This window comes from Martes martes, assembly GCF_963455335.1.
Source record: "Martes martes genome assembly, chromosome: 3".
In the NCBI taxonomy this organism is placed as follows: Eukaryota; Metazoa; Chordata; class Mammalia; order Carnivora; family Mustelidae; genus Martes; species Martes martes.
Window position 1 is genome coordinate 81,602,639 of NC_137890.1, and position 23,953 is coordinate 81,626,591.

The 23,953-nt window shown below is 38.0% G+C and overlaps 1 protein-coding gene across 1 annotated transcript in view; it reads right to left on the bottom strand.

The window, feature by feature from the left end:
* Positions 1–19,158, bottom strand: part of MPHOSPH8 (M-phase phosphoprotein 8) — a 53,925-nt gene extending 34,767 nt beyond the window's left edge. Inside the window, exons 1-2 of the mRNA XM_080798288.1 lie at positions 18,703–19,158; positions 4,283–4,438 (exon numbers count right to left, since the gene is read on the bottom strand). Of these exons, the coding sequence (XP_080654414.1) occupies positions 4,283–4,438; positions 18,703–18,957 (411 nt within the window). The 5' untranslated portion in view covers positions 18,958–19,158. The remainder of the gene's footprint in view (positions 1–4,282; positions 4,439–18,702) is intronic.
* Between the last annotated feature and the right edge of the window lie 4,795 nt (positions 19,159–23,953).

A 23,953-nucleotide genomic window follows, 5' to 3' on the forward strand; every position in this document is an offset into this window, starting at 1 on the left:
ATGAAAAGTATTTTAATGAACAAATAACATTTCCACGTCATGTATATTTTCTGATTAATAGCATTAACAACCATTTTTGGGGATTATTTTATTTATTTAAAAATATGTATTTATTTTAGAGAGAGAAAGAAAGCATGAGCAGGAGGGACAGAGGGAAAGGGAGAATCTCAAGGAGACTCCTAGCTGTGAGCAGAGCCTGATGCAGGGCTTGATTTCAAAACCCTGAGATCACGACCTGAGCTGAAACCAAGAATTGGACACTTAATTGACAGCGCCATCCAGGTGCTCTTTTTTGGGTTATTTTAGAAAACCATTTCTAATTTCTGTGATGCTTACTAAGTCCTAAGCAAACAATGCTCCGAGATTTAAGCAGAAAAAGTGAAAAATCAAATATTCTTACAGATACTACTGTGGTGAAACCCCTACATAAGACAAAAATTTTGGTTGCTGGGATAGATCACAATTTTCATAGACAACACATATTTGTTGCTTGCATGAACATGGACGATGAGATGAACAAAGCAATTTTCTTCTACATACTATTTCTATATCTACAGTGAAAAGAATCACGAAAGTTTTTCAATGGCAAAACTATTTTGCTAAAGAGGAAAAAGATCAATGACTAGTTGTATTTTTGCCACATTCCTATCCACTGATCTTACCTCAAAGAGTCACAGCAATAGACTGAATACTTAAAGACAAGAGAATTCATGAGAAAGCTGACATCATATAGGAAATAGAAGTTTGTCTTTAAAATGTAAATTTTGAATTTTTGAATTTCAGATTCAAAATGTACCTAAAATTTTTCAATTTTTTAAAAAAGATTTTATTTATCTATTAGAGAGAGAGAAACAGAGAGAGAGAGAGATCACCAGCAGGGTGGGGGGCAGAGGTGAAGCAGACTCCCCAATGAGCAGGGAGCCTGACACTCAATTCCAGGACCCTGGGATTATGACCTGAGCTGAAGGCAGACCCTTAATCAACTAAGCCACGCAGGCACCCCTAGAATTTTAAATTATTTATAAAATAGTAAGGAGAGCTTAGAAAAAAATACTTTTTACAAGTGGAGAACTGTCTTTTTTTTTTTAAACACTATTTTTAAGGAATCTTTACACCCAATGTAGGGCTCATACTCACAACCCCAAGATCAAGTGTTGCATACTGTACTGACTAAGCCAGCTGGGCACCCCTCAGGTGGAGAAATATCTTTCTAAAATTAAGAAAGGATTCATAAGCTCACCTTAAACACACCAGTCTATCAGGAATCATTCTCATTCAGACCATTATCAGTAATTCTAAATCAAGAAAAAGAGCTGCAAGTAGGATTTAACCAGAGGCTTGGTAAAGTAAAAGAGAAAATAAAGCTAGTATTCTGTCAGAAAAAACTTCTTGGGATAAGTTTTAGCAAGCTTATCTTACTGCAGGAAATGCAGGAAAATGAGAAATATACTTTAGCAAGAATTCAATCAAAAAGTCTAATTTAAAAAAAAAGTCTAATTTTTTTGAGTAATGAGAACCTATCACTTCGTAAAACAGGTTTATTTGTGTTTGTGAGAGTGTTTTTAGGGAAAGAAATAGGGAAGGAAACAATAGGCACCCATTCCATAAGAGTGAAGTGTAAGTATAGCAAAAGAATTTGAGGAAAAGTCTTTACTTTAATGTGAACTCATTTTGTAAAAGGTTCCTTTAAAAAAATTTAAAAGTAACGCAAATTTTGCTTAGTAATTTAAAAACTGTATTTATTAAAAACCTTGCCACTATAACAAAAATTTAAAAATCAGGTAAGTCCACTACTCTGAATGGATTTCAAGCGATAGCCCAAACTGGTTAAGAATACAGCTGCCTGGCTCTATCATTACTAACTGGTTAACTTGAGCTATAGTTACTTATCTAAACCTCAGTTTCTCCTCTTAATCCACATAAAGTGGTGACCCAGTGTTTGGCACATACACAGTATAAGAGTTCAGTAAATACAAGCTGCCTTGTTACTGCTATTATTATTAACAACCACTAAATTCAGTCAAAATTGCTTCCTAATATTGTTTTGGTTGAAACTCTAATTGTATGGAAAGAAGATAAACATTCAGTCCTTAAATCTAGGCTTCAGTAAAGTTAGAATCTATTTCTTGTGAAAATTTTTCACCATATAGTTCTAAGTCCAAGAAGCTCTGCCAGTATTCTAAAAAAATTACAATAATTTCTAATGAAAAAGAAAACTAAAAGCAAAAGCAAAAAGTTGAGTAAGAGTTGGTTCAATTTGTAAATAGAAGCTATAAAGGAAATTTACATGAAAAAGTACAATGGGAATTGTACTAGAATGGAATTCTTACAAGAATTTATAAATAAGATATAAATAAATAAATAAATAAGATAAATAAGAATGGGAATATATAAGAATGGGAACTCTTACAAGATTTATAAATAAATCCAATTCAGTTATTTGTGGAATAAGAGGACCAAACAACAATAATAATAAATAAATAATAATTAATTATTATTATTATTATAATAATTATAATTATTATAATTATATATAATTATATTATATATTATATATAATATATATTATATTATATTATATATGTTATATAATATATATTATATATTATATAATATATAATTAATAATAATTAATTATTATTATAATATTTAATAAGAGGACCAAACAATAATAATAAATAATAAAATAATAATAAATAATAAAACAATAGACAAATCCACAGAAGGAAACCCTTACTCCAAGTTTTTGCTTCTGTTTTAATAATATCCCACTCTCACCCACCATGAAATCTTTTTCCAAGCTGCTGATGATAGAAGTTTAACTTATCTGGGGCACCTGGGTGGCTCAGTCAGTTAAGCATCAGACACTTTTTTTTTTTTTTTTTAAAGATTTTTTACTTTTATTTGACAGACTGAGATCACAAGTAGGCAGAGAGGCAGGCAGAGAGAGAGAGGGGAAGCAGGCTCCCCGCCGATCAGAGAGCGTGATGCGGGGGCTCGATCCCAGGACCCTGGGATCATGACCTGAGCTGAAGGCAGAGGCTTTAACCCACTGAGCCACCCAGGCACCACAAGCCTCAGACTCTTGATTTCAGCTCAGGTCACAATATCAGGGTCGAGAGATGAAGCTGTGTCAATTTATCGTGTACGTGGCGCCTGCTTGGGATTATCTGTCTTCCTTTCCTTTTGCCCCTCCCCCACTAGCACTCTCTCTTTCTAAGACAAATAAATAAACCTTAAAAAAAAAAAAAAAGTTTAAATTATCTGAGCTCCTTGACCTCTAAATCCTTCCTTACCATCAGCAAGAGTTTACTAAAAAGCAATAAAGTAGCTAAAAACCAAAATGGGAATAGAAGAGAGAAATAAAACTCAGATCTGTGAATAATCTCTAATAGATTAAAATTTATAGCTTTATAAAATGATTTAAGATTTATTTTAAGTAGCAGAAAAATCAGACATAATACATTGATAATGCAGATAAAATATAAAAATATGTACTATATCTATAGTAACAACATGAATAGTACCAAAAATGGGGGCGCCTGGGTGGCTCAGTGGGTTAAAGCCTCTGCCTTTGGCTCAGGTCATGATCCCAGGGTCCTGGGATGGAGGCCCGCATCGGGCTCTCTGCTCCGCAGGGAGCCTGCTTTCTCCTCTCTCTCTGCCTACTTGTGATCTGTCAAATAAATGAATAAAATCTTTAAAAAAAAAAAAAAAAGTTCCTCAGGTACACAAAAACAAGATGCTCATACCATGGATGAACAAAAATTTCTGACATGTTTTTAACCTCCCCACTTTCACCTTACTCTTAACTAAAAGAAAAAAATATTAATCAGCATGTCCAAACTGTATTTATTTGCCAACCGTGATCATAGGTTGACTACAGAAGGAAGAGTTTGGCAAAATCAATTTAAACATTCTGTGAGAATCATTCGGCTATACAGAATTTATAATACACGGAATACTATATATTTTATTATTTGTAATTTTTAAAAAAGACTTTATTTGAGAGAGCAAGAAAGAGAGAGAGCACAAGCAGGGGGTGAGGTGTGGGGAGAGACAGACGGAGAGGGAGAAACAGGCTCCCCAGTGAGCAGGGAGCCAATGTGAGGCTGGATCCCAGGATCCTGGGATCATGACCTGAGCCAAAGGCAAATACTTAACTGACTGAGCCACCCAGGCACCCTATTTGTAAATTCTTTACTGCACATTCCTTATGTTAGTAAAAATTATAGTGAGTTTATTATTCTGAAAAGAAGAAATATGAAATAAAACATGATACCTGAATATCCTTCTTAACTGGCTTAGCTTTGTTCTCCACAACTTTCTTCCTAAATTCAAGAAGAACTTCTTTACAGTCCTCAAGATGAATCTCAGGCTCCCAGGTATCATCATCTGATGTGTATCCTTTCCATCGAACTTTGTAAAGGATTTTACCCTGTTACAGAATTTAAAACAGCCAAATAAAGAACATTAAATTTGATAATTTAAATGATTAAATACATACATACAATCTTGAGAATATACAAATGAACTTGAAATGGCAATTAATATCATTATAAAGTATGTTCATCTCCTGAAACAAGTGCATTTAAGAAAAAGTGTCACACCAAAAGTAAACAAATGAAACTCTATCAAATTAAAAAACTTCTTTACTACAAAGGAAACCAACAAAATGAAAAAGCAACCTACTGTACTGGAAAATATTTCCAAATCACCTATCTGATAATGGGTTAATAATATCCAAAACACAGAAAGAACTCATACAATTCAAAAACAACAACAAAAAAATCTGATTAAAAAATGGGCAGATCGGGGCACCTGGGTGGCTCAGTTGGTTAAACAACTGCCTTTGGCTCAGGTCTTGATCCCAGCCTCACATCAGGCTCCCAGCTCCATGGGGAGTGTGTTTCTCCCTCTGACCTTCTCCCCTCTCATGCTCTCTCTCACTGTCTCTCTCTCAAATAAATAAATAAATGGGCAGAACTGAATGGACATTCTCCCAAAGAAGACATACAAATGGCCAACATATATATGAAAAGATGTTCAACATCACTAATCAGGGAAAGGAAATCAAAACCACAATGAGATCTTACCTCATACCTGTTATTAATGAAAAGAAATAACAGGTATTAGCAAGGACTAGGAAAAAAGGAAAACACCTGTGCACCATTGGTGAGAATGTAAACTACTACAGCCACTACATAAAAACAGTAAAAACCTTCCTCAAAAAATTAAAAACAAAAAAACCTACCATATGATCCAGCAATTCCACTTCTGGGTATTTATCTGAAGAAAATAAAAACACTAACGCAAAAAGATATATGTACCCCATGTTCACTGCATCATCACTTCAATAGCCAAAAAGTAGAAATAGCCCAAGCATCCTCAACAGATGAATGAAGAAAATGCGCACACACACACACACACACACACACATATGAATATTATTTGGCCAAAAAAAAAATGGAATCAGGACACTGGCAACATGTTGGACCTCAAGAACATTACACTAAGTAAAGTAAGCAAGAGAGAGAAAGACAAATACTGCATGATCTCAATTACGTATGGAAGGAAACAAGCTCACAGAAAAACAGAAAAGACTGGAAGTTGCCAGAGGCAGGGGTTTGGGGCAGAAGAAATGGATGAAGGGGGTAAAAAGTTACACATTTCCAATCATAAAATAAGTCATGGGGATATAATGTACAGCATGGTGACTATAGTTCACAGTACTGTACTGCATACTTAGAAGCTGCTAAGAATGCAGATCTTAAAAGTTTTCGTAACAAGAAAAAATTTTTATAACTATGTAAGGTGATGGATATTAACTAGACTTATTATTATGATTTTGCAATGCATAAAAATATCGAATCATTATGTTGTATACCTGAAACTAATACTAATGGTATATGTCAATTATACCTCAATTTTTAAGAAAATAAATAAACAATATTACAGATCTACTTTTCATAAATTGAAGATTGAGGTCTTTCTCTGATTACATAAGCAATGTGTAATATTTGAAAATCAATAAAAAGCAGGAAAAAACAAAAATCACCCATAGGTGATAGAAGGAACATACCCCAATATCATAAAAGCTATATACAAAAAACCCAAAGCAAATATCATCCTCAACAGGGAAAAACTGAGATCTTTTCCTCAAAGATTGAGAACACAAGAGGGATGTCCACTCTCACCACTGTTGATCAACACAGTACGGCAATCAGACAACAAAAAGAAATAAAAGGCATCCAAATCCGCAAAGACAAAATCAAGCTTTCACTCTTCTCAGATGATGTAATATTATACATTGAAAATCCAAAAGATTCCACCCCCAAAACTGCTAGAACTCATACAGCAATTCAGCAAAGTGGTAGGATATAAAATCAATGCACAGAAGTCAGCTGCATTTCTATACATTAACAATGAGACAGAAGAGAAATCAAAGAATCGATCCCATTTACAATTGCACCAAAAACCATAAGATACCTAGGAATAAAACTAATCAACAAGGTAAAAGATCTGTATTCTGAAAACTTCCATAAGAACACTTAGGAAAGAAACTGAGGAAGACAGGGAGAAATGGAAAAACATTCCGTGCTCATGGATTGGAAGAAAAATATTATTAAAATGTCTATGCTACCCAAAGCAATCTGCACATTCAATGCAATCCCTATCAAAATACCATCAACATCTTTCACAGAGCTGGAACAAACAATCCTAAAATTAACTAGAAAAGACCCCAAATCGCCAGGGAATGTTGAAAAAGAAAACCAATGCTAAGGGCATCACAATTCTGGCCATCAAGCTGAATTACAAAGCTGTAATCATCAAGACAGTTTTGTACTGATACAAAAACAGACACGTAGGATCAATGGAATAGAAGAGAGAACCCAGAAATGGACCCTCAACTCTATGGTCAACTAACCTTTGACAAAGCAGGAAACAATATTCAATAAAAAAAAAAAATTAAACAAAACAAAACAAAACAGTCTCTTCAGCAAATGGTGTTGGGAAAACTAGACAGCCACATGCAGAAGAATGAAACTGGACATCTTACACCATACACAAACAAAAATCTGAAATGGGTGAAAGATCTAAATGTGAGATAGGAATCCAACAGAATCCTAGAGGAGAACACAGACAACCTCTTTGACCTCAGGTGCAGAAACTTCTTACTAGAGATGTCTCCAGAGGCAAGGGAAACAAAAGCAAAAATGAATTATTGGGACTTCATCAAATAAAAAGCTTTCCTTTTGTAGAGCCAAGGAAACAATCAACAAAACTAAAAGCCTACAGAATGGGAGAATGTATCTGCAAATGTCTTATCAGGTAAAGGGCTATAAAAATCTGTAAATACTTATCAAACTCACACCCAAAAACCAAATAATCCAATCAAGAAGTGAGCAGAAGACACGAACAAACATTTCTCCAAAGAAGACATACAAATGGCCAACAGATACATGAAAAAAATGCTCCACATCACTCAGCATCAGGGAAATACAAATCAAAATCACACCAAGATACCACCTCACATCAGTCAGAATGGCTAAAATTAACAGCTCAGGAAACAACAGATGTTGGCAAGGATGCAGAGAAAGGGGAACCCTCTTACATTGTTGGTGGGAATGCAAACTGGTGCAACTACTCTGGAAAACAGTATGAAACTTCCTCAAAAAGTTAAAAATAGAACTACCATATGACCCAGCAACTGCACTACTAGGTATTTACCCAAAGGATACAAACAGTGATTCGAAGGGGGCACCTGCACCCCAACGTGTATAGCAGCAATTTCACAATAGCCAAACTATGGAAAGAGCCCAGATGCCCATCAACAGATGAATGGATCACGAAGATAGATCTCTCTCTCTCTTTCTCTCTCTCTCTCTCTTGAACGCGCGCGCGCGCACACACACACACACACACGCACACACACGGAATATTAATCAGCCATCAAAAAGAATGAAATCTTGCCATTTGCAATGACGTGAGGGAACTAGAGGGTATTACGCTAAGTGAAATAAGTCAGTCAGAGAAAGACAATTATCATACAATTTCACTCATATATAGAGTTTGACAGATGAACATAAGGGAAGGGAGGGAAAAATAAAGTAAGACAAAATCAGAGAGGAAGACAAATCATGAGAGGCTCTTAACGATAGGAAACAAACCAAGGGTTGCTGGAGGGAACAGGATGTAGGTAGGCGGATGGGACAACTGGGTAATGGGCATTAAGGCGGGCACTTGATGTAATGAGCACTGGGTGTTACATGCAACTGACGAATCACTAAACTCTACCTCTGAAACTAATAATATACTATATGTTAAACGGATTTTAAATAAAATTTTAAAAATAAATATAAAATTTAAAAAAATCATCCATAGATATTGATAACAATTTGATCTACTTCCTTCACCTTTACATTTACAAATGTAATGACAAATATGTATTTTACATATATTGTTTAAAACACTGGTATAATACTATTATTTTACCTTGTTTCCTTCACTTAGATATGGAACAATTCTTGTTTCAGTATTTTTCAAAAACATGATTTTTACCGATGGTTCTAAATACAATAAGAAATACAACAAAAACTGTCCTTTTGGAAACCAAAGATTGTTTTGTTTCTGATTTTTGTTTTCATAACCAAAGCTGTTACATACTTGTGCATCTTTGATCAGATTGCTAGAATAAATTCCCCAAAGAGAGATCAAATAATAAAGCCACCTAAACACTGTTAAAACACACTGCCAGAAAACACATTTCCAGAAAAGATGCTCTAATTTACATTTCCACCAGATAAAAAACCTCATCTCTGTGTATCAGAGGCCAGCAAACTATAGCAGGGCCTGCCACCTATTTTGGTTTGGTCATCCTGTGAGCTAAAAATGCTTTTACGTTTGTAATTGGTGGAAAACAAATCAAAAGAAGAATTACATTTGCATCAAGCACTTTATAATGTCATGCATGGATTAAATCTCGGCAGTTATTAGCTCCTTTAATCTTTACAACAACCCCATGGAGTACTCACTGTATAAAGAAAGAAACTGAAGGTTCTAGATAAAGTAACTAGTAAAAATTATACAACTAAAGAGTAATTCAGCTGAAAGTAAAACCCAAGGGCACTTAACCAGCTTCTGCATATATCCAACACTGTGAGGACAGTGTGTAAAATGTCAAAGGTGGATGCACGTAACACATTCTAGTGCACAACACGGAGCCTACTTAAAAATAACGTGCACGTACCCTCAGCTGATATAAGCACTGTCCCCTCACCCTGTTATATAACTAAACCATAAAATTATATCAATTTAGGCTTAGTTATTATTTTAAAATCATGAGGATTTTCAGGATTGTCTTTAAAAGTTAGGAATCTGGGTGCCTGAGTCGCTCAGTTGGTTAAGTGACTGCCTTCAGCTCAGGTCATGATCCTGGAGCCCCAGGAAGGAGCACCACATCAGGCTCCCTGCTCAGCGGGGAGTCGGCTTCTCCCTCTGACCTTCCACCCTTCTCATGCTCTCTCCTGCTCTTTCTCTCTCAAATAAATAAATAAAATCTTTAAAAATATAAAGAGTTAAGAATCTAAGTCCACTCTTCCCATTATTTCTTAGTTTCCAATCCTACTAGGTGCTGATGTTGGTCTTTCCATAAGTGACAGAATGATTGAAAGGCAGTGTAGGCATGTTGAAGGGTAAAAGCAGAGGGAGTAGCAACTGGCTTTGGTTTGGAAAGCTTACTGACTCAGTGGTTGTGAATAAAATCAGGTAGGTGTTAAGTGTAAGCTAGAATGGTGCTCTGCAGTTCATGTAGAAAACTATTTCATATATTCTTGCTTCTCAGTCAGATTGGGTATTGAGCAGAAAACATAAACAAGAAATTTGGAGAAGCAAAAATGTGGAATATGTATGATTAAGATTTGATAGCCATAAAACATTAAAAAGAAAAATTCTTATAAATGAGTGAGAAAATGGGCAAAAGACAAAGAGGTAATTTTAAAACTGTGTTTATTGTAGTTTCATGTTTTTTGGTGTATGTACCTTAAAATTTGCCGTTTTAACCATTTTTAAGGGTAAATTCATAGAGACAGAAATGGCATTAAGTACATTCACAGAGACATGCAGTTATCATGACTGTCTATCTGTAGAACTTTTTCATCTTTCCAAATTGACTCTGTCCCTATTAAACAATAATTCCCCTTCCCCTGGACCCCCATAATCCATCATTCTACTTTCTGTCTCTGTGAATTTACTTATTCTGTGTACTTTATGTTAAGTGGACTCATACAAAATATGTTCTGCTTCTGGCTTATTTCATCTACCAGAATGTTTTCAGAGTTCATCCATGTTCTAAAATGTGTTAGAATTTCCTTCCCTTTTAAGACTGAAAAATATTTCATTGTGTATATACACCACATTTGTTTATCCATTCACCTGTTGATAAACACTTAGGTTGTTCCCATTTATTGGCTACTGTGAACAATGCTCTACTGGACATGGTTGAACAAATAAATGTTTGAATTCCTGTTTTCAGTTCTTTGGGGTATATATCAAACAAAGGTGTGGAACTGCTGTGCCATCAGGTAATTCTGTTCAACTTTTTGAAGAATAGCCAACTGCACAGTATCTTTACCATTTTACATCCTGCCAATGTAAGGATCTATTCTCTCCACATTTTCAAAAACACTTGTTTTCCATGTTTTTGTTTGTTTTATTATAGCCATATAGTAACTGGTGTGAGGTAGTATCTCATGGTTTTGATGTGCATTTCCCTAAGAACTAAGGATGTGGAGCATCTTTTCATACGCTTATTGGCCATTTGTGTTTCTTTAGAGAAATTTTTATCAAATCCTTTGCCCATTTTTAAGTAGGTTGTCTTGTTTTTCAATTATAGGGGTTATTAATATATTATGGATATTAATCCCTTGTCAGATGTGATTTGCAATATTTTCTTCAGTTTTGCGGGTTGCCTTTTCACTATGCTGATACTGTTCTTCGATGCACAAAATGTTTTTTATTTTGATGAAGTCCTTTTACCTATTTTTTGTGTGTGTGTTTCTGGAGTTATATCCAAAGTTGCATTGTCAAATCCAAGGTCCTGAAAGATTTACCCCTGTTTCCTTCTAAGAATTTTATGGTTCTATCTCTTAAATTTAGGTTTTTCATTCAATTTGAGCTAATCTTTGCATAAGGTGTGAGATAGGGTCCAGTTTTTCTTTTTTGCATGTGGAAATCCAGTCATTTCAGCACTATTTGTTTCACTATTGACTGGACTTGATACCCATTATGAAAAACCAACAGGCCATAGATGTTAGGATCCATTTTTGGATTTTCTGTGTCTGTCCTTATGTCAGTACCATACTGCTTTGATCACTGAAACTTTGTAGTAAGTCTGCAAGTCTTTTACGCTATTGGTTAAATTTATTCTTAAGTATTTTGTTCTTTTAGGGGTATCTGGGTGGCTCAGTCAGTTAAGCATCTGCTTTCAGCTTTGGTCATGATCTCAGGGTCCTAGGATCAAGCCCCACATCAGGCTCCCTGCTCAGCGGCAAGTCTGCTTCTCCCTCTCCCTCTGTGATCTCACACTCTCTCAAATGAATAAATAAAATCTCTTTTCTTAAAGATTTTATTTATTTATTAGAGAGATAGAAAGCACAAACAGGCAGACTTAGGGAACTTAGGGACTCTATTAATCAACATCATATTATAGGAGTCCCAGAAAAAGAGAAAGAAAAAGAGACAGAAAATTTATTTAATGAAATAATGTCTGAAAACTTCCCTAGTTTGGAAAGGAAACTGGTATCCAGATCAAGAAAGCACAAAGAATTCCAATCAAAATCAACAAAGCAAATGCACACCAAGACATATTGTAATTAAATCTGCAAAATATAGTGATAAAGAAAAAAAACCATAAAAGCAGCAAAACTTAAAAGGGAAAGCCCATAAGCCTAACAGGAGATTTTTCAGCAGAAACTTGGCAAGGAAAAGGAAAGGAGTAGCATGATATATTCAGTGTGCTGAATGGGAAAAATCTGCAGCCAAGAATACTCTATCCAACAAGGCTATCATTCAGAATAGACGGAGAGATAAAGAGTTTCCCAAACAAACAAAAAATTAAGGCATTTGTGACCCTTAAACTAGCCCTGCAAGAAATATAAAAGGGGAATCTTGGAGTAGAAAGGAGAGACCAAAAATGACAATATAAAGGTATGAAATACAAAAGCAGTAAAAATGTGTATTTCTGTAAAAAATCAGCTAGGGAAGTCACACACACACACAAAGGATATACAATATGCTAACATATACCTAAAAATGTGGAGAGGAGAAGAATGGGTTCAAAGTTCAACAACTACCACCTTAATATAGACTGCCATATGCAGAAGATGCTATATATAAACCTAATGGCAAGTTAAAAACAGAACTTTCTTATGATCTAGCAATCACACTACAGGGTGCTTACCCAAAGAATACAAGAACACTAATTCAAAGGGATGCACGCACCCCAATGTTTGCAGACTGCTGTGTCCATCAACTGATGAATGGATCAAGAAGATGTGGCATTTATATGCAATGACGTACTATTCAGCCATATAGAGAATGAAATCTTGCCATTTGTGATGACATAGATGGAGCCAGAGAGAATAATGCTAAGCAAAATAAATTACAGAAGACAAATATCATCTGGCTTCACCTACATGCAGAATTTAACAAAGAAAACAAACAAGCAAAGGGAAAAAAATAAAAGAGAGAGATTGAGACAAATCAAGAAAGAGACTATTACAGAGAACAAACTGATGATTACCGGAGGGAAGAATGGTGGGGGGACGGATTAAACAGGTGATGGGCATTAAGGAATGCACTGGTGATGAGCACAGTGAGGTGTATGGAAGTGTTAAGTAACTATACTGTATGCCTGAAACAATATCAGACTGTATACTGGAATTAAAATTAAAACTGGAGGGGAAAAAAGTCCTTTTTGGATTGTGCATTACATGTATATAGGAACATAACCTTTTATTATGTTATTCTTGTACCCTTGAAGTTTGCTGAATTCATTTATTACATCTAGTCATTTTCTTGTGATTCTTTGGGATTTTCTACATAGAGAATCATGTCATCTGTGAATATAGTTTTACTTTTTCCTTCCTAACTTGAATGCGCTTTACATCTTTTTATCTAATTGCTCTCTCTAGAACTTACAGTACAGTACAGTGTTGAATAGCAGTAGTGAAAGTGGGTGCATTACAGGTAATTTTTTAAAGAAAAAGTGTGAATGGCTTAATAATTCTGTAAGTGGTTACAGAGCCAAAGTCAGCAGACTTTGGTAAACTGCTATATAGCAAATACATTTTATAGTTCGTCAGTTGAGAGGCAAAATCAGGTTTCAAAGTTCATCCTAAAAGTCCTTCCTCTCTCAATGACAGTGATCTTCCCTCTTCCCCAACTTGGGGCCTGAACCCATGACCCTGAGATCAAGACCTGAGCTGAGATCCAGAGTCCAATTGCTTAACTGACTGAGCCACCCAGGCTTTAGTGTTGCTTTAAAAATTGAGAGGCTAGGGCGCCTGGGTGGCTCAGTGGTTTAAGCCTCTGCCTTCAGCTCAGGTCATGATCTCAGGGTCCTGGGATCAAGCCCCGCGTCTGGCTCCCTCTGCCTGCTTCCCCCTCTCTCTGCCTGCTTCTCTGCCTACTTGTAATCTCTCTCTCTCTGTGAAATAAATAAATAAAATCTTAAAAAAAAAAAAAATTGACAGAGGTGCCTGGGTGGCTCAGTCAGTTAAGCATCTGCCTTCAGCTCAGGTCATTATCTCAGAGTCCTGGGATCAAGTTCCACATCAGCTCCCTGCTCAGCAGGGAGTCAGCTTCTCCCTCTCCCTCTGTACTCTCTCTAGCTCTCTCTCAAGTCAATAAATAAAATCCTTAAAAATAAATAAATTTAAAAATAAAATTGACAAGGAACACATCATAAAAAATGCCGGTTACAATGATCAATAATAGGGGTGCCTGGGTGGCTCAGTCATTAACCATTTGCCTTTGGCTCAGGTCATGATCCCAGAGTGCTGGGATCAAGCCCCCCATCAGGCTCTCTGCTCAGCAGGAAGCCTGCTTATCCCTCTCCCACTCTCCCGGCTTGTGTTCCCTCTCTTGCTGTATCTCTCTCTGTCAAATAATAAATAAAATCTTTAAAAAATCTAAAAACAATAATCTATAATACTAGGAGTATGAAATTGAGAACAGCTCATGCATGCAAATTATTCTCAAATTAGTTTCCTATATTTCCAGTTTCAACTTCCTAAGTAATGGCTGATTTGCTTGTTGGCAACTATATTATAGGTTTTAAATAACCCAATTAATCAAACAAATATTCAGTGTGAAACAATATATGAATACATGTCAGTTTAAATAAAAAATTCTTTTAAAGCACATGAAATATTGAAATATTTACTAATACTCTCAATGTTTGGAAATTAAGCAATATATTTGCACATAATTTGTAGAAATTGGAAAATATTTTTACCTGAATGAAAACACAGTATAAACATAATTTATGAGCTGTAGCTAACCTAAGATTAGAGGTATATGATTTGAGGGTGCCTGGCTGGCTCAGCTGGTGGAACAGTTGGTAGAACAGTAAAACTCCTGATCTCAGGATTTTAAGTTTAAGCCCCAAGATGAATGTGGAAATTACTAAAAAAGAAGAAGAAGAAGAAGAGGAGGAGGAGGAAGAAAAAGAAAAAAAAAATGGCTGAAAACAACTATGTATCCACCTCAAGATGCTGTAAAAAGGCACATAAAGATTAAAGAAAGAAAACAAACAAAAAGCCAAAATTGATTAAAAAAAACAAATACAAACATTAAAAAAGTAACATCACAACCAACTCTGGTTTATCCTGTGAACACAAAATTGATTTGACATTAGAAAATCAATAAAAGGGGCGCCTGGGTGGCTCAGTGGGTTAAGCCTCTGCCTTCGGCTCAGGTCGTGGTCTCGGGGTCCTGGGATCGAGCCCCACATCAGGCTCTCTGCTCAGTGGGGAGTCTGCTTCCCCCTCTCCCTCCGCCTGCCTCTCTGCCTGCTTGTGATCTCTCTCTCTCTCTCTCTGTCAAATAAATAAATAAAATCTTAAAAAAAAAAAAAGAAAATCAATATAATTTACCACATTAATGGAATAAAAGAGAAAATTACGTGATCATCTTGATAGATGCAGAAAAAAATTTTAATAAAATTCAACATCCATTCAAAAAAGTATTTAGCAACTAGAGTGCCTGGAAGGCTCAACTGGTTAAGTGTCCAACTCTTGATTTCGTCTCAGGTCATGATCATAGGGTGGTGAGATCAAGTCCCGTGTAGGTATGGCTCCCCACTCAGCATGGCATCTGCTTGTGAATCTCTCTTCCTATGCCTCTCCTCCCACCCTCCTACATCCCAGGACTCACTCTCCCTCTCTAAAATAATAAATAAATAAATCTTTTAAAAAAAAATCTGACAAAAATATTGTTGAGGGGAAAAAAAGCACACCCACAAAAAACAAATATTGTGAGATTCCATTTGAACGGAAGAAAAAAATCTGGTAAAACTACACTCAAGTCTCAGAGAATGCATTCTTAGGCAGAAAAATTACAAAGAAAAGCAAGAAAGCTATTACCATATAATAATCCAGGACAGTGATTCTGGGGGATGGAAGAGGATACTGATGAGAAAGTTGAATCAAAAGAGGTTTCCAGGGGCGCCTGGGTGGCTCAGTGGGTTAAAGCCTCTGCCTTCAGCTCAGGTCATGATCTCAGGGTCCTGGGATGGAGCCCCACATCGGGCTCTCTGCTCAGCAGGGAGCCTGCTTCCCGACCCCCTGCCTCTCTGCCTACTTGTGATCTCTGTCAAATAAATAAATAAAATCTTAAAACAACAACAACAACAACAAAAACAAAACAAAAGAGGTTTCCAGGACTGGCAGTCTAATATTTCCTGACTTGGATGGAGGTTACACAGGTGCTAGCTTTGTGATAATTTACTAAGTTTTACAATTAAAATATTTATTTGTACCGGGGCACCTGGGTGGCTCAGTGGGTTAAAGCCTCTGCCTTCAGCTCGAGTCATGATCCTGGGGTCCCGGGATCAAGCCCTGCATGGGGCTCTCTGTTCGTCAGGGAGCCTGCTTCCTCCTCTCTCTGTCTCTGCCAGCCTCTCTGCCTACTTGTGATCTCTGTCTGTCAAATAAATAAATAAAATCTTTTAAAAAAAATAATTTATTTGTACCCTAAAAAAAATGTCAAATCAAATTCCCATAAATAGTAAAAGTAATAGCTTTTTATTATGTAAAAATGACTCCAATTCAAAATTGAAGCCAAAACTTCAAGATCTGTCAGATTCATTTAATTGTTCCGAAAACATACAAAAAAATATATTTAGCAATAAACTGAAAGAAAGAGCATGACTAATATATAAATTTAGAATTAATGCTATTCCTCCAAGCCAACACTCATCATTATGATTGTCTTAGTCAATAAGAGAATACCACAGTCTGGTGGCTTATGAACAACAGAAATACCAAAGACCTTAAGACTACAAGGAGGCCAAACAAACTCTCTAAGACCCTTAAGTTTTTCAACTGGCTGGCTCACTTAGCAGTACTTAAAAAGTAACCGATATAGTTCTGTTCTGCTGAGCTAATACTTTTCATCTTATAAATCACACATTCTCAAGAGCACCTAAAAATACAAGGCCCTGAGAACTGGAATTTTCACCCAACTTCACATCACTAAAGTGATATAAATAACCCTCCTTTATTGCTTTAAACACTTAAGCTTCATAGTTTCATCTGCTTTTGACTAGAATATATGAGACATTGGGTACAGCGCCTACAGTTTTTGGGACAAGGAATATTAAATATTGTATGAGTTTAACTACATTGGAATTAAAATAAATTTAAAAAAGAAAAAAGTATACCAATAGATGAATCATCTTAATTCTAAACATATTACTCCTCTAACCAAATATTTTTCTAAATATTTTCTATGTGCCAAGCACTGTGTTAACTGCAGAGAATACAAAACAGTCCAAGATTGGCTCTACTCTCATCTCAAGATGCTTTTGTAATATATTTGGGAAAATTACACCAAATAAACTTCCTATCTTTGCTGAATTGCAACTAATAATAATATTAATGGTACTAGATTTCAATTATTTATTCACAATAGACATACTTTTCAGTGTCAGCAACTGCGTATGCTACAATTCATCTCTATATGCTCAGGACCTAACACTGCACATAGCATACGGCATGTGATTTAAAAAAAAAAAAAAAAGTTTGCTAAATAGACAAAAACATTAACACAAGGTAGCACATGACAAACAGAAAACAACAGACAATAAAAAGAATACAGAGGGGCGCCTGGGTGGCTCAGTGGGTTAAGTGTCTGCCTTCGGCTCAGATCATGATCTCAGGGTCCTTGGATCAAGTCCTGCATCAGGCTCTCTGCTCAGCAGGGAGCCTGCTTCCCCCTCTCTGCCTGCCTCTCTGCCTATTTGTGATCTCTCTCTCTCTCTGTCAAATAAATAAATAAAATCTTTACCAAAAACAAAACAAAACAAAAACGAAAAAAGAATACAGCGATCCAACTACCATGTGAGACCTTTGGTTATCTCACACTTATCTACTGAAACAAAGTGCTTCCCTACTGTCCATCCTTCCACCCATTCTCCTTCACCCCAGCTTGCAGTCCATGATTCATTCACTCATTTAATAATCCGATATACACAAACCACTTACTACATACTAGGCACTGGCCTGAATACCAGTGATACAAAAATTAATAAAAATATTCCCTTTATTAAAGGAGCCTACAACCTAGCAGGGGAGACAAATATTTAAAGAATAACGCTTTAAGTGCTGAAACAGAGGTCTGAACAAAGTGTTACTAGGGTCTAGTTGAAGAAGCACCTCACTCTGCAGGGATCAGGGTCAAAAAAGGATTTCACTGAGAAACTGACGCTCAGAGAATAAGACCTGAAAGACGGCGAAAAAGAAGAGAGGAGTAAGCGCCAAGGCATACTGTGAGGAAGAATTTCAAGTATTACTGTGTGGTTTCAGTCACATAGTAAACAAGAAGGGAAGATTATGGTCAGGGTTTTAAGACCTTTAAATGCCACCCTCTTGGGCGAGGTTCTGAGGACGAAGAGGAATTCCAAAAGATTTTAAACCAGAAAATTGATCATGGCTTTGAAAAACACTGAAACGATGGCGTGGACACTGGACTATGAAGAGAAGCACGATGTCAGAGTCACCCCTTTCTAACAAGGAGCAGTGGCCCCAATCAGGTACGTAAACATCGAAGACCATGACAAACCCTTCACCAACTGTCTGCACCCCTGACATTCACATACCGCAACCTACACTGCTTCCTCTCCTGGCCACACAACCCTTTCAAACTTCTTGAAACGGACCCTCACAGCCACAGCCCAAGAGTCCATGGAGGGATGTCAATGCACTGCTCCCATGATTCGCACGCCTGCGTCGCCTCTGGCTGTCACGTTCCTTTCCCCCGCCTACGTCGTGTGTCTGCACAAGCTGGTCTTTTCCAGCTTGTGAATTCTGGGAGGGCTTTGCGTCCTCGCGCGGCAACCCTCCACAGACGTCCACAGCTCCCCGCTTCACCACGTCAGGCCCTGCAGGCCCAGCCTCGCCTCCCCCGGCGCACACGTACCCCCTCGATCTTCATGTCCAGAATCTTTTCCACCTCAAACACATCTTCTCCGTCCTCCTCGCTGTCTCCAACTGCCTCGGCTCCTCTCGTGGCGGCGTCCTTCTCTTCGCCCACTGCTCCAACACCTTCTCCTTCGACTTCAGGAGGTTCACCATTGCTGTCGGCACCTGCAACAGGAACTGCACTCACGCTCTCTCCCTCGGCAGTCGCCGCCGCCGCCACCGCCACCGCCGCCACCACCACCACCTCCGCCATAATATGAGCCCCGCAAACCGCCGAGAAAGAGCGGCTGCGACACACACCCCGACAGTTCCTCGCGCTCCGCACTTGGCCCTAATCCACTCTGGCAGCGTGACGCTGCGAGGGAAACTCGCCAATAGCGGGCTCACGACCCTGGAGCGACACACACTGAAACCAATCACTTCGAGGCTGGCGCGCTGGAGCCCCGCGAAGCCTACGGGAAGCGGGTGGGCGGGCCGAGGGGCGCCCCGGCGGAAGGGCGGGGCGGACGGGGCCGTGAGAGAATAGGGGAGGGTCGTTTCTCGTGCTGGCTGTTGGAGGGGCAGGGCTGCTTCTGAGCCCCTAGGGGTTGGGGCGGGAACGGCCGGTGGGGAGGGGAGGGTCTTGTCTGGGCGCTGGGAAGGAGGGAGTGAGGTTGACCGGGTCCCTCGGAGAGGTTGGGCTTCAGCGCTGAGCGGTGAACCCGCGGCGGAGGCGGGCTCGGCGCTTCCCGAGTTGAGACGAGGCAGCGCGAGAACACCAGAGGCGCGGGACTTCGACTGGAAGAGAAGCTCAAGCTCCTGAGGGACCGAACGGTGCGCGAGGTCTCTTCCTTCTTCCAGTTGTGTCTCACGGCCAAGGCGGGGGCCTTTGTAGGAATGCAGCCCACCTCCTGCCAAGACCTGAGCGGGCCAGAATGGAATGCCGGGCCGTTCGTGCAAGTGTAATTTTGATTCGTTTAATGCTTGTGAACGATGCAATCAAACATAGTGCAGTCAAACATAGTGCTATTTTATCTTAGTATGTCGTATCGTTTAAGGTTAGGGGAAAAAAATTTTTTTAAGTAATGGGCCAAAACCAATTATTTTCTAAGTTCTTCGGATTTTTTTTTTCGCATTGAAAATGTCAGAGGTTGTGATAAAAGTATTTTGTCCACGATTGACAAAGCTAGTCATCCAAAGTTGCTAGGATAATCCACTTAATGGTAAAATATTTTCTTCACTTTGAATCGTAAATAAAATCTTTATTGTAGGGAACTTTCAATTTTTTTAATTTCTTCTAAAGTTTGATTTATTTGAGTAATCTCTACAACCAACATGGGGCTCAGACTCACCCTGGAGATCAAGAGTCACAAGCCTTTCTGACTGAGCAAGCCAGGTGCCCCAAGGCGCTGTTTCTTTGAATGGTGGACTTATTTTATAAGATTAGCTCTTTTAAATTAACTCTGAGCTTAACTAAAGAATCATCTATGATCCACCAGATCCATTTGGATGATGGAGGAAAGACATTAGGTTCAAAGCATACTGCCAAGAAAGAATTTCTGAGACATCTTTGGTGCAAAAAGTCCGTTTTACTAAAGCATGCGGACAGGACCTGTGGACCGAGAGAGGTGCGCTGGGGTCATTATATACTTCCAAATTGGAAGGTGCTTGGGGATAGGGTAGGTTTCTCACAAATTTGGAAGCAAGGTTTCCAGGCCCCTGAGGGTGCTAGCTACTGTTGGGAAAAGGTAATTTATTACTCTCTGGTAAAACCCCAGTCATGAGACCCTTCAGATGTATTTTGCAGGAGTAGAGATGAAGTTTCCAAAGGAATTTTTATATGTCAAAGTAGACTTACAGGATACTGGAGGGTTGGGCTAAGATTGCCTTTTGCCCTTAGCAAAGTATCAACATCAAGGCAGTTGAATCCCTAGAGGAATGTCACTCTGCCTGCTTCAGAGACTTGTCAATGGACTGTAAGTAGTAGGAAATTTAATAATTTTTCTTCTACCTTTGTTTCCCACATCGTGGGAGAGGCACATCAGATCTTGAGTGGGCTCATTGACTTATTATTTATTTAGCTTACTAAATGCAGCCTGTGTACCATGACCGTACTAAGTATTAAAAACACAAAGAGCAATAGAGCATAGTATGAAAATTAAGCTGACTAAATTTGAATATCTTATTGACTTTATTCAACAGTTGGGGCAGCATCCCATCTAGCAAATAGGAGCTCCAAAGAAATGCAGAAAAGGACAGGTTTTTCATGACAGAGAGGGGTTAGGGCAAGGAAGTCTTAAACAAAAAAGGATTATTTCAGGCAAATTCACTGTCCTTTGGGGAAGACTGGAGTCTATTAAGAGGATTACCTCACTAGTACTAACAGGAAATTCCAGACTACTAGTTAAAATTATATTCCTAGAAGAGCCTGAAACTGTAGTTAGGTTGGGTATCAAGTCTTGCTTTGCTGATGTGGGTGTTGACATAGATAACTCCATTTTGGGCCTGTTGTCTCTTAACAGTCTCTGCCCTCCACAGACTCTTAGTCTATAAAGGAAGACACACAACAATTCTAATAATTAGATATCTTTTTAAAGGAAGTTTTTAAAAATACTATAATCAAGTAACATTAGTTGATGGGGAAAGCTTATTTTTTTTTTTTTTTCAGAAGAATTTCGGTTAACAAGCATAGAAGAAAACAGAGAGAATCACAGTATTTCATGAAAATAATTCAGGCAACAAAACCATTAGATGGAAGATTGATGAGGAACTGGCTGCCAAAGTATCTCTTCAGACGGTTGGTTGTAGGAGAAACAAAACTTCACATTGGAAAACCCGGTAATCAATGTTAGCATTACTAAAAGTAGAACAACCAAACTATATGCCTCCTATTGATAAAAATATTGATCGTTAACCTATTCAGGGCCCTGATAGAATTTCCAGTTTACAAGAAATATGGGGAAAGAAAAAAATGGAAACAATTGGACAAATCCAGAATGTAGGACATTGTTTCTTTAATAAGTCAATAGCAAAAGAAGAGAGAAGAGAAGACTGTTCTAAATTTATAAAAACTTGGCAAAATATTTTTGTTATGCCCGAGTTTTCATGTCTGAGAGACCACCAAGGAGCCAAGCACCGATGCAATCACACGAGGGTTTATTTGACAAGCTTAAGCTTCGGCCCAAGTATACCTGGTGCAGCGGAGTAGGGACTTGGACCCCGAACCAGATTACAGTCAGAGTTTTTAAAGGCAGAGTAGGGGTGCACTCCGAGGTGCTGAGGACAAAGGGGGTTATGGATGATGTAGGTCTCCAAGGACTTTTGGAAGCAAGGTCTCCAGGACCTTGAGGGGCTAGCTATTGTTGGGAGAAAGGTTATTTATTACCAATAATAAAAATCTTCTCGTGAGACCCTTTAGATGTATATCAGTGGGCCATATACTTGGGAATGATTCTTGACACTATCTGGGAGGTTTAGAGATAAAGGAATTGTTAAAGTAGACTTACAGGATCCTGGCAGGACCTGTTGGGATAGGGGGTCGGTCAGGCTAGGATTGTCCTTAGCAAAACCTCAAGGTGAGGGCAGTTAAGTCCCCAGGGGAGAGCCACTCTTCTCTGTTTCAAGGGCTTGTCAGTAGGTAAGAATTTTAATGATTTTCTTCTGCCTCTGTTTCCCACAGAGGTGGGATGGCCTTAATTTTCTCGGCCTCCACAATTTTAAATGATGGACTGTATGCTCATTATACTATTTTCTCTACTTTTATGTATTTTTGAAATAAAGTATTTAAGTATATATATGTTCACTGTAAAAATTTTTAACTAATTCAAATATATAAGATAGAAATAAAGTTCCTATTCCTCAAAGGTAACGTTTAGAATATGACATGACAGACTTTTATCTCATACAAGTATAAATACCCATTGATATAATTTTAAAATGAACTCTATTCCACATTGTTCTGCAACTGTAATATACACACACACACACACACACATATGCATATATAACACATGCATGTGCATGTGTCCATATTTTTGCAAGATGAATTACTAGAAGCGGAATTCCTACAAGTGAAATTTATACTTCAGGGAGGATAGTGATTTAAATTTGGATAAATGCTGCAAAACTTTGTTTTACTAGTATATTGTTCCAGTAACAACATAAGGAAGTCTGTTTACCTTCACACACTCTGCTACTAGGTATCAGTTACTGATCCCTTAATCTGATAAAACAAGAAAAGAGTGGCACCTGGGTGGCTCAGTGGGTTAAAGCCTCTGCCTTCGGCTCAGGTCATGATCCCAGGGTCCTGGGATCGAGCATCAGGCTCTCTGCTCAGCAGGGAGCCTGCTTCCCTTCCTTTCTCTCTGCCTGACTCTCTACCTACTTGTGATCTCCATCTGTCAAATAAATAAATAAAATCTAAACAAAACAAAACAAAAAACAAGAGTTATCTTCTGTGATTATGTCAAACAAGCAGACAAGTTCAAGGGCAAGACATGATTGATTTAGCCAGTAAAAACATAACAAGCTATTTTAGATTTAGATGGGTTATTATTTATATAAACACCAAGAGGAAGAGTAGTCAAAGATGCCATCTCCTCTTGGTCCTTATCCTACACACCAAGAGGAGCTAGATAATTGCAATGTGAGTTGTGGGACACATCACTGTTGAGGAGCCAATTCTAGATGCAGCTAGGAAGATTTTTAGTCTGCAGCTGTATTTGGAGTTTATATTGCCTCAGAACTGGGAGGTGATGAGAAATAATCTTATGTCTGCCTCTCAGGGGGATAGGCAGATGGGAAAAGGCCTCATGGTACCTCCTCACAAGCTTCCCATCCTTTGAGTATCACAAGATGTTCTGCCAAGACTCAATTATAGCTGTGGTTCAAGTCCAGGGAATTAGGAGGGGTCACACATCAGGATAATGGAAGTTACTCAAGATGAAGGCAGGACGGGCAATAAAAAGGGAAATCCTGAGCCATACGTGAAGGAGGGTGAGTACTGGGCATTTGGCAAATCACAGTAATAAGGACAGGCTGGAGGATAGCTAAAAGACATTATCTCAAAGAAATCTGTTGTGATGAGCATTGTGTTGGCTAATTGAATTTAAATTTTAAAAAAGTGAAAACAAAAACAAAGAAACCAAGGTTTTTACATAAAGGTAGAGAGGTAATGGTCTGGAAGTGGTAATGTGGAGGAAGGTAGACAGCGACCTTACAGCTTTCATAAAAAATAACTCAAAATGGATCACAGACCAAAATGTAAAGTG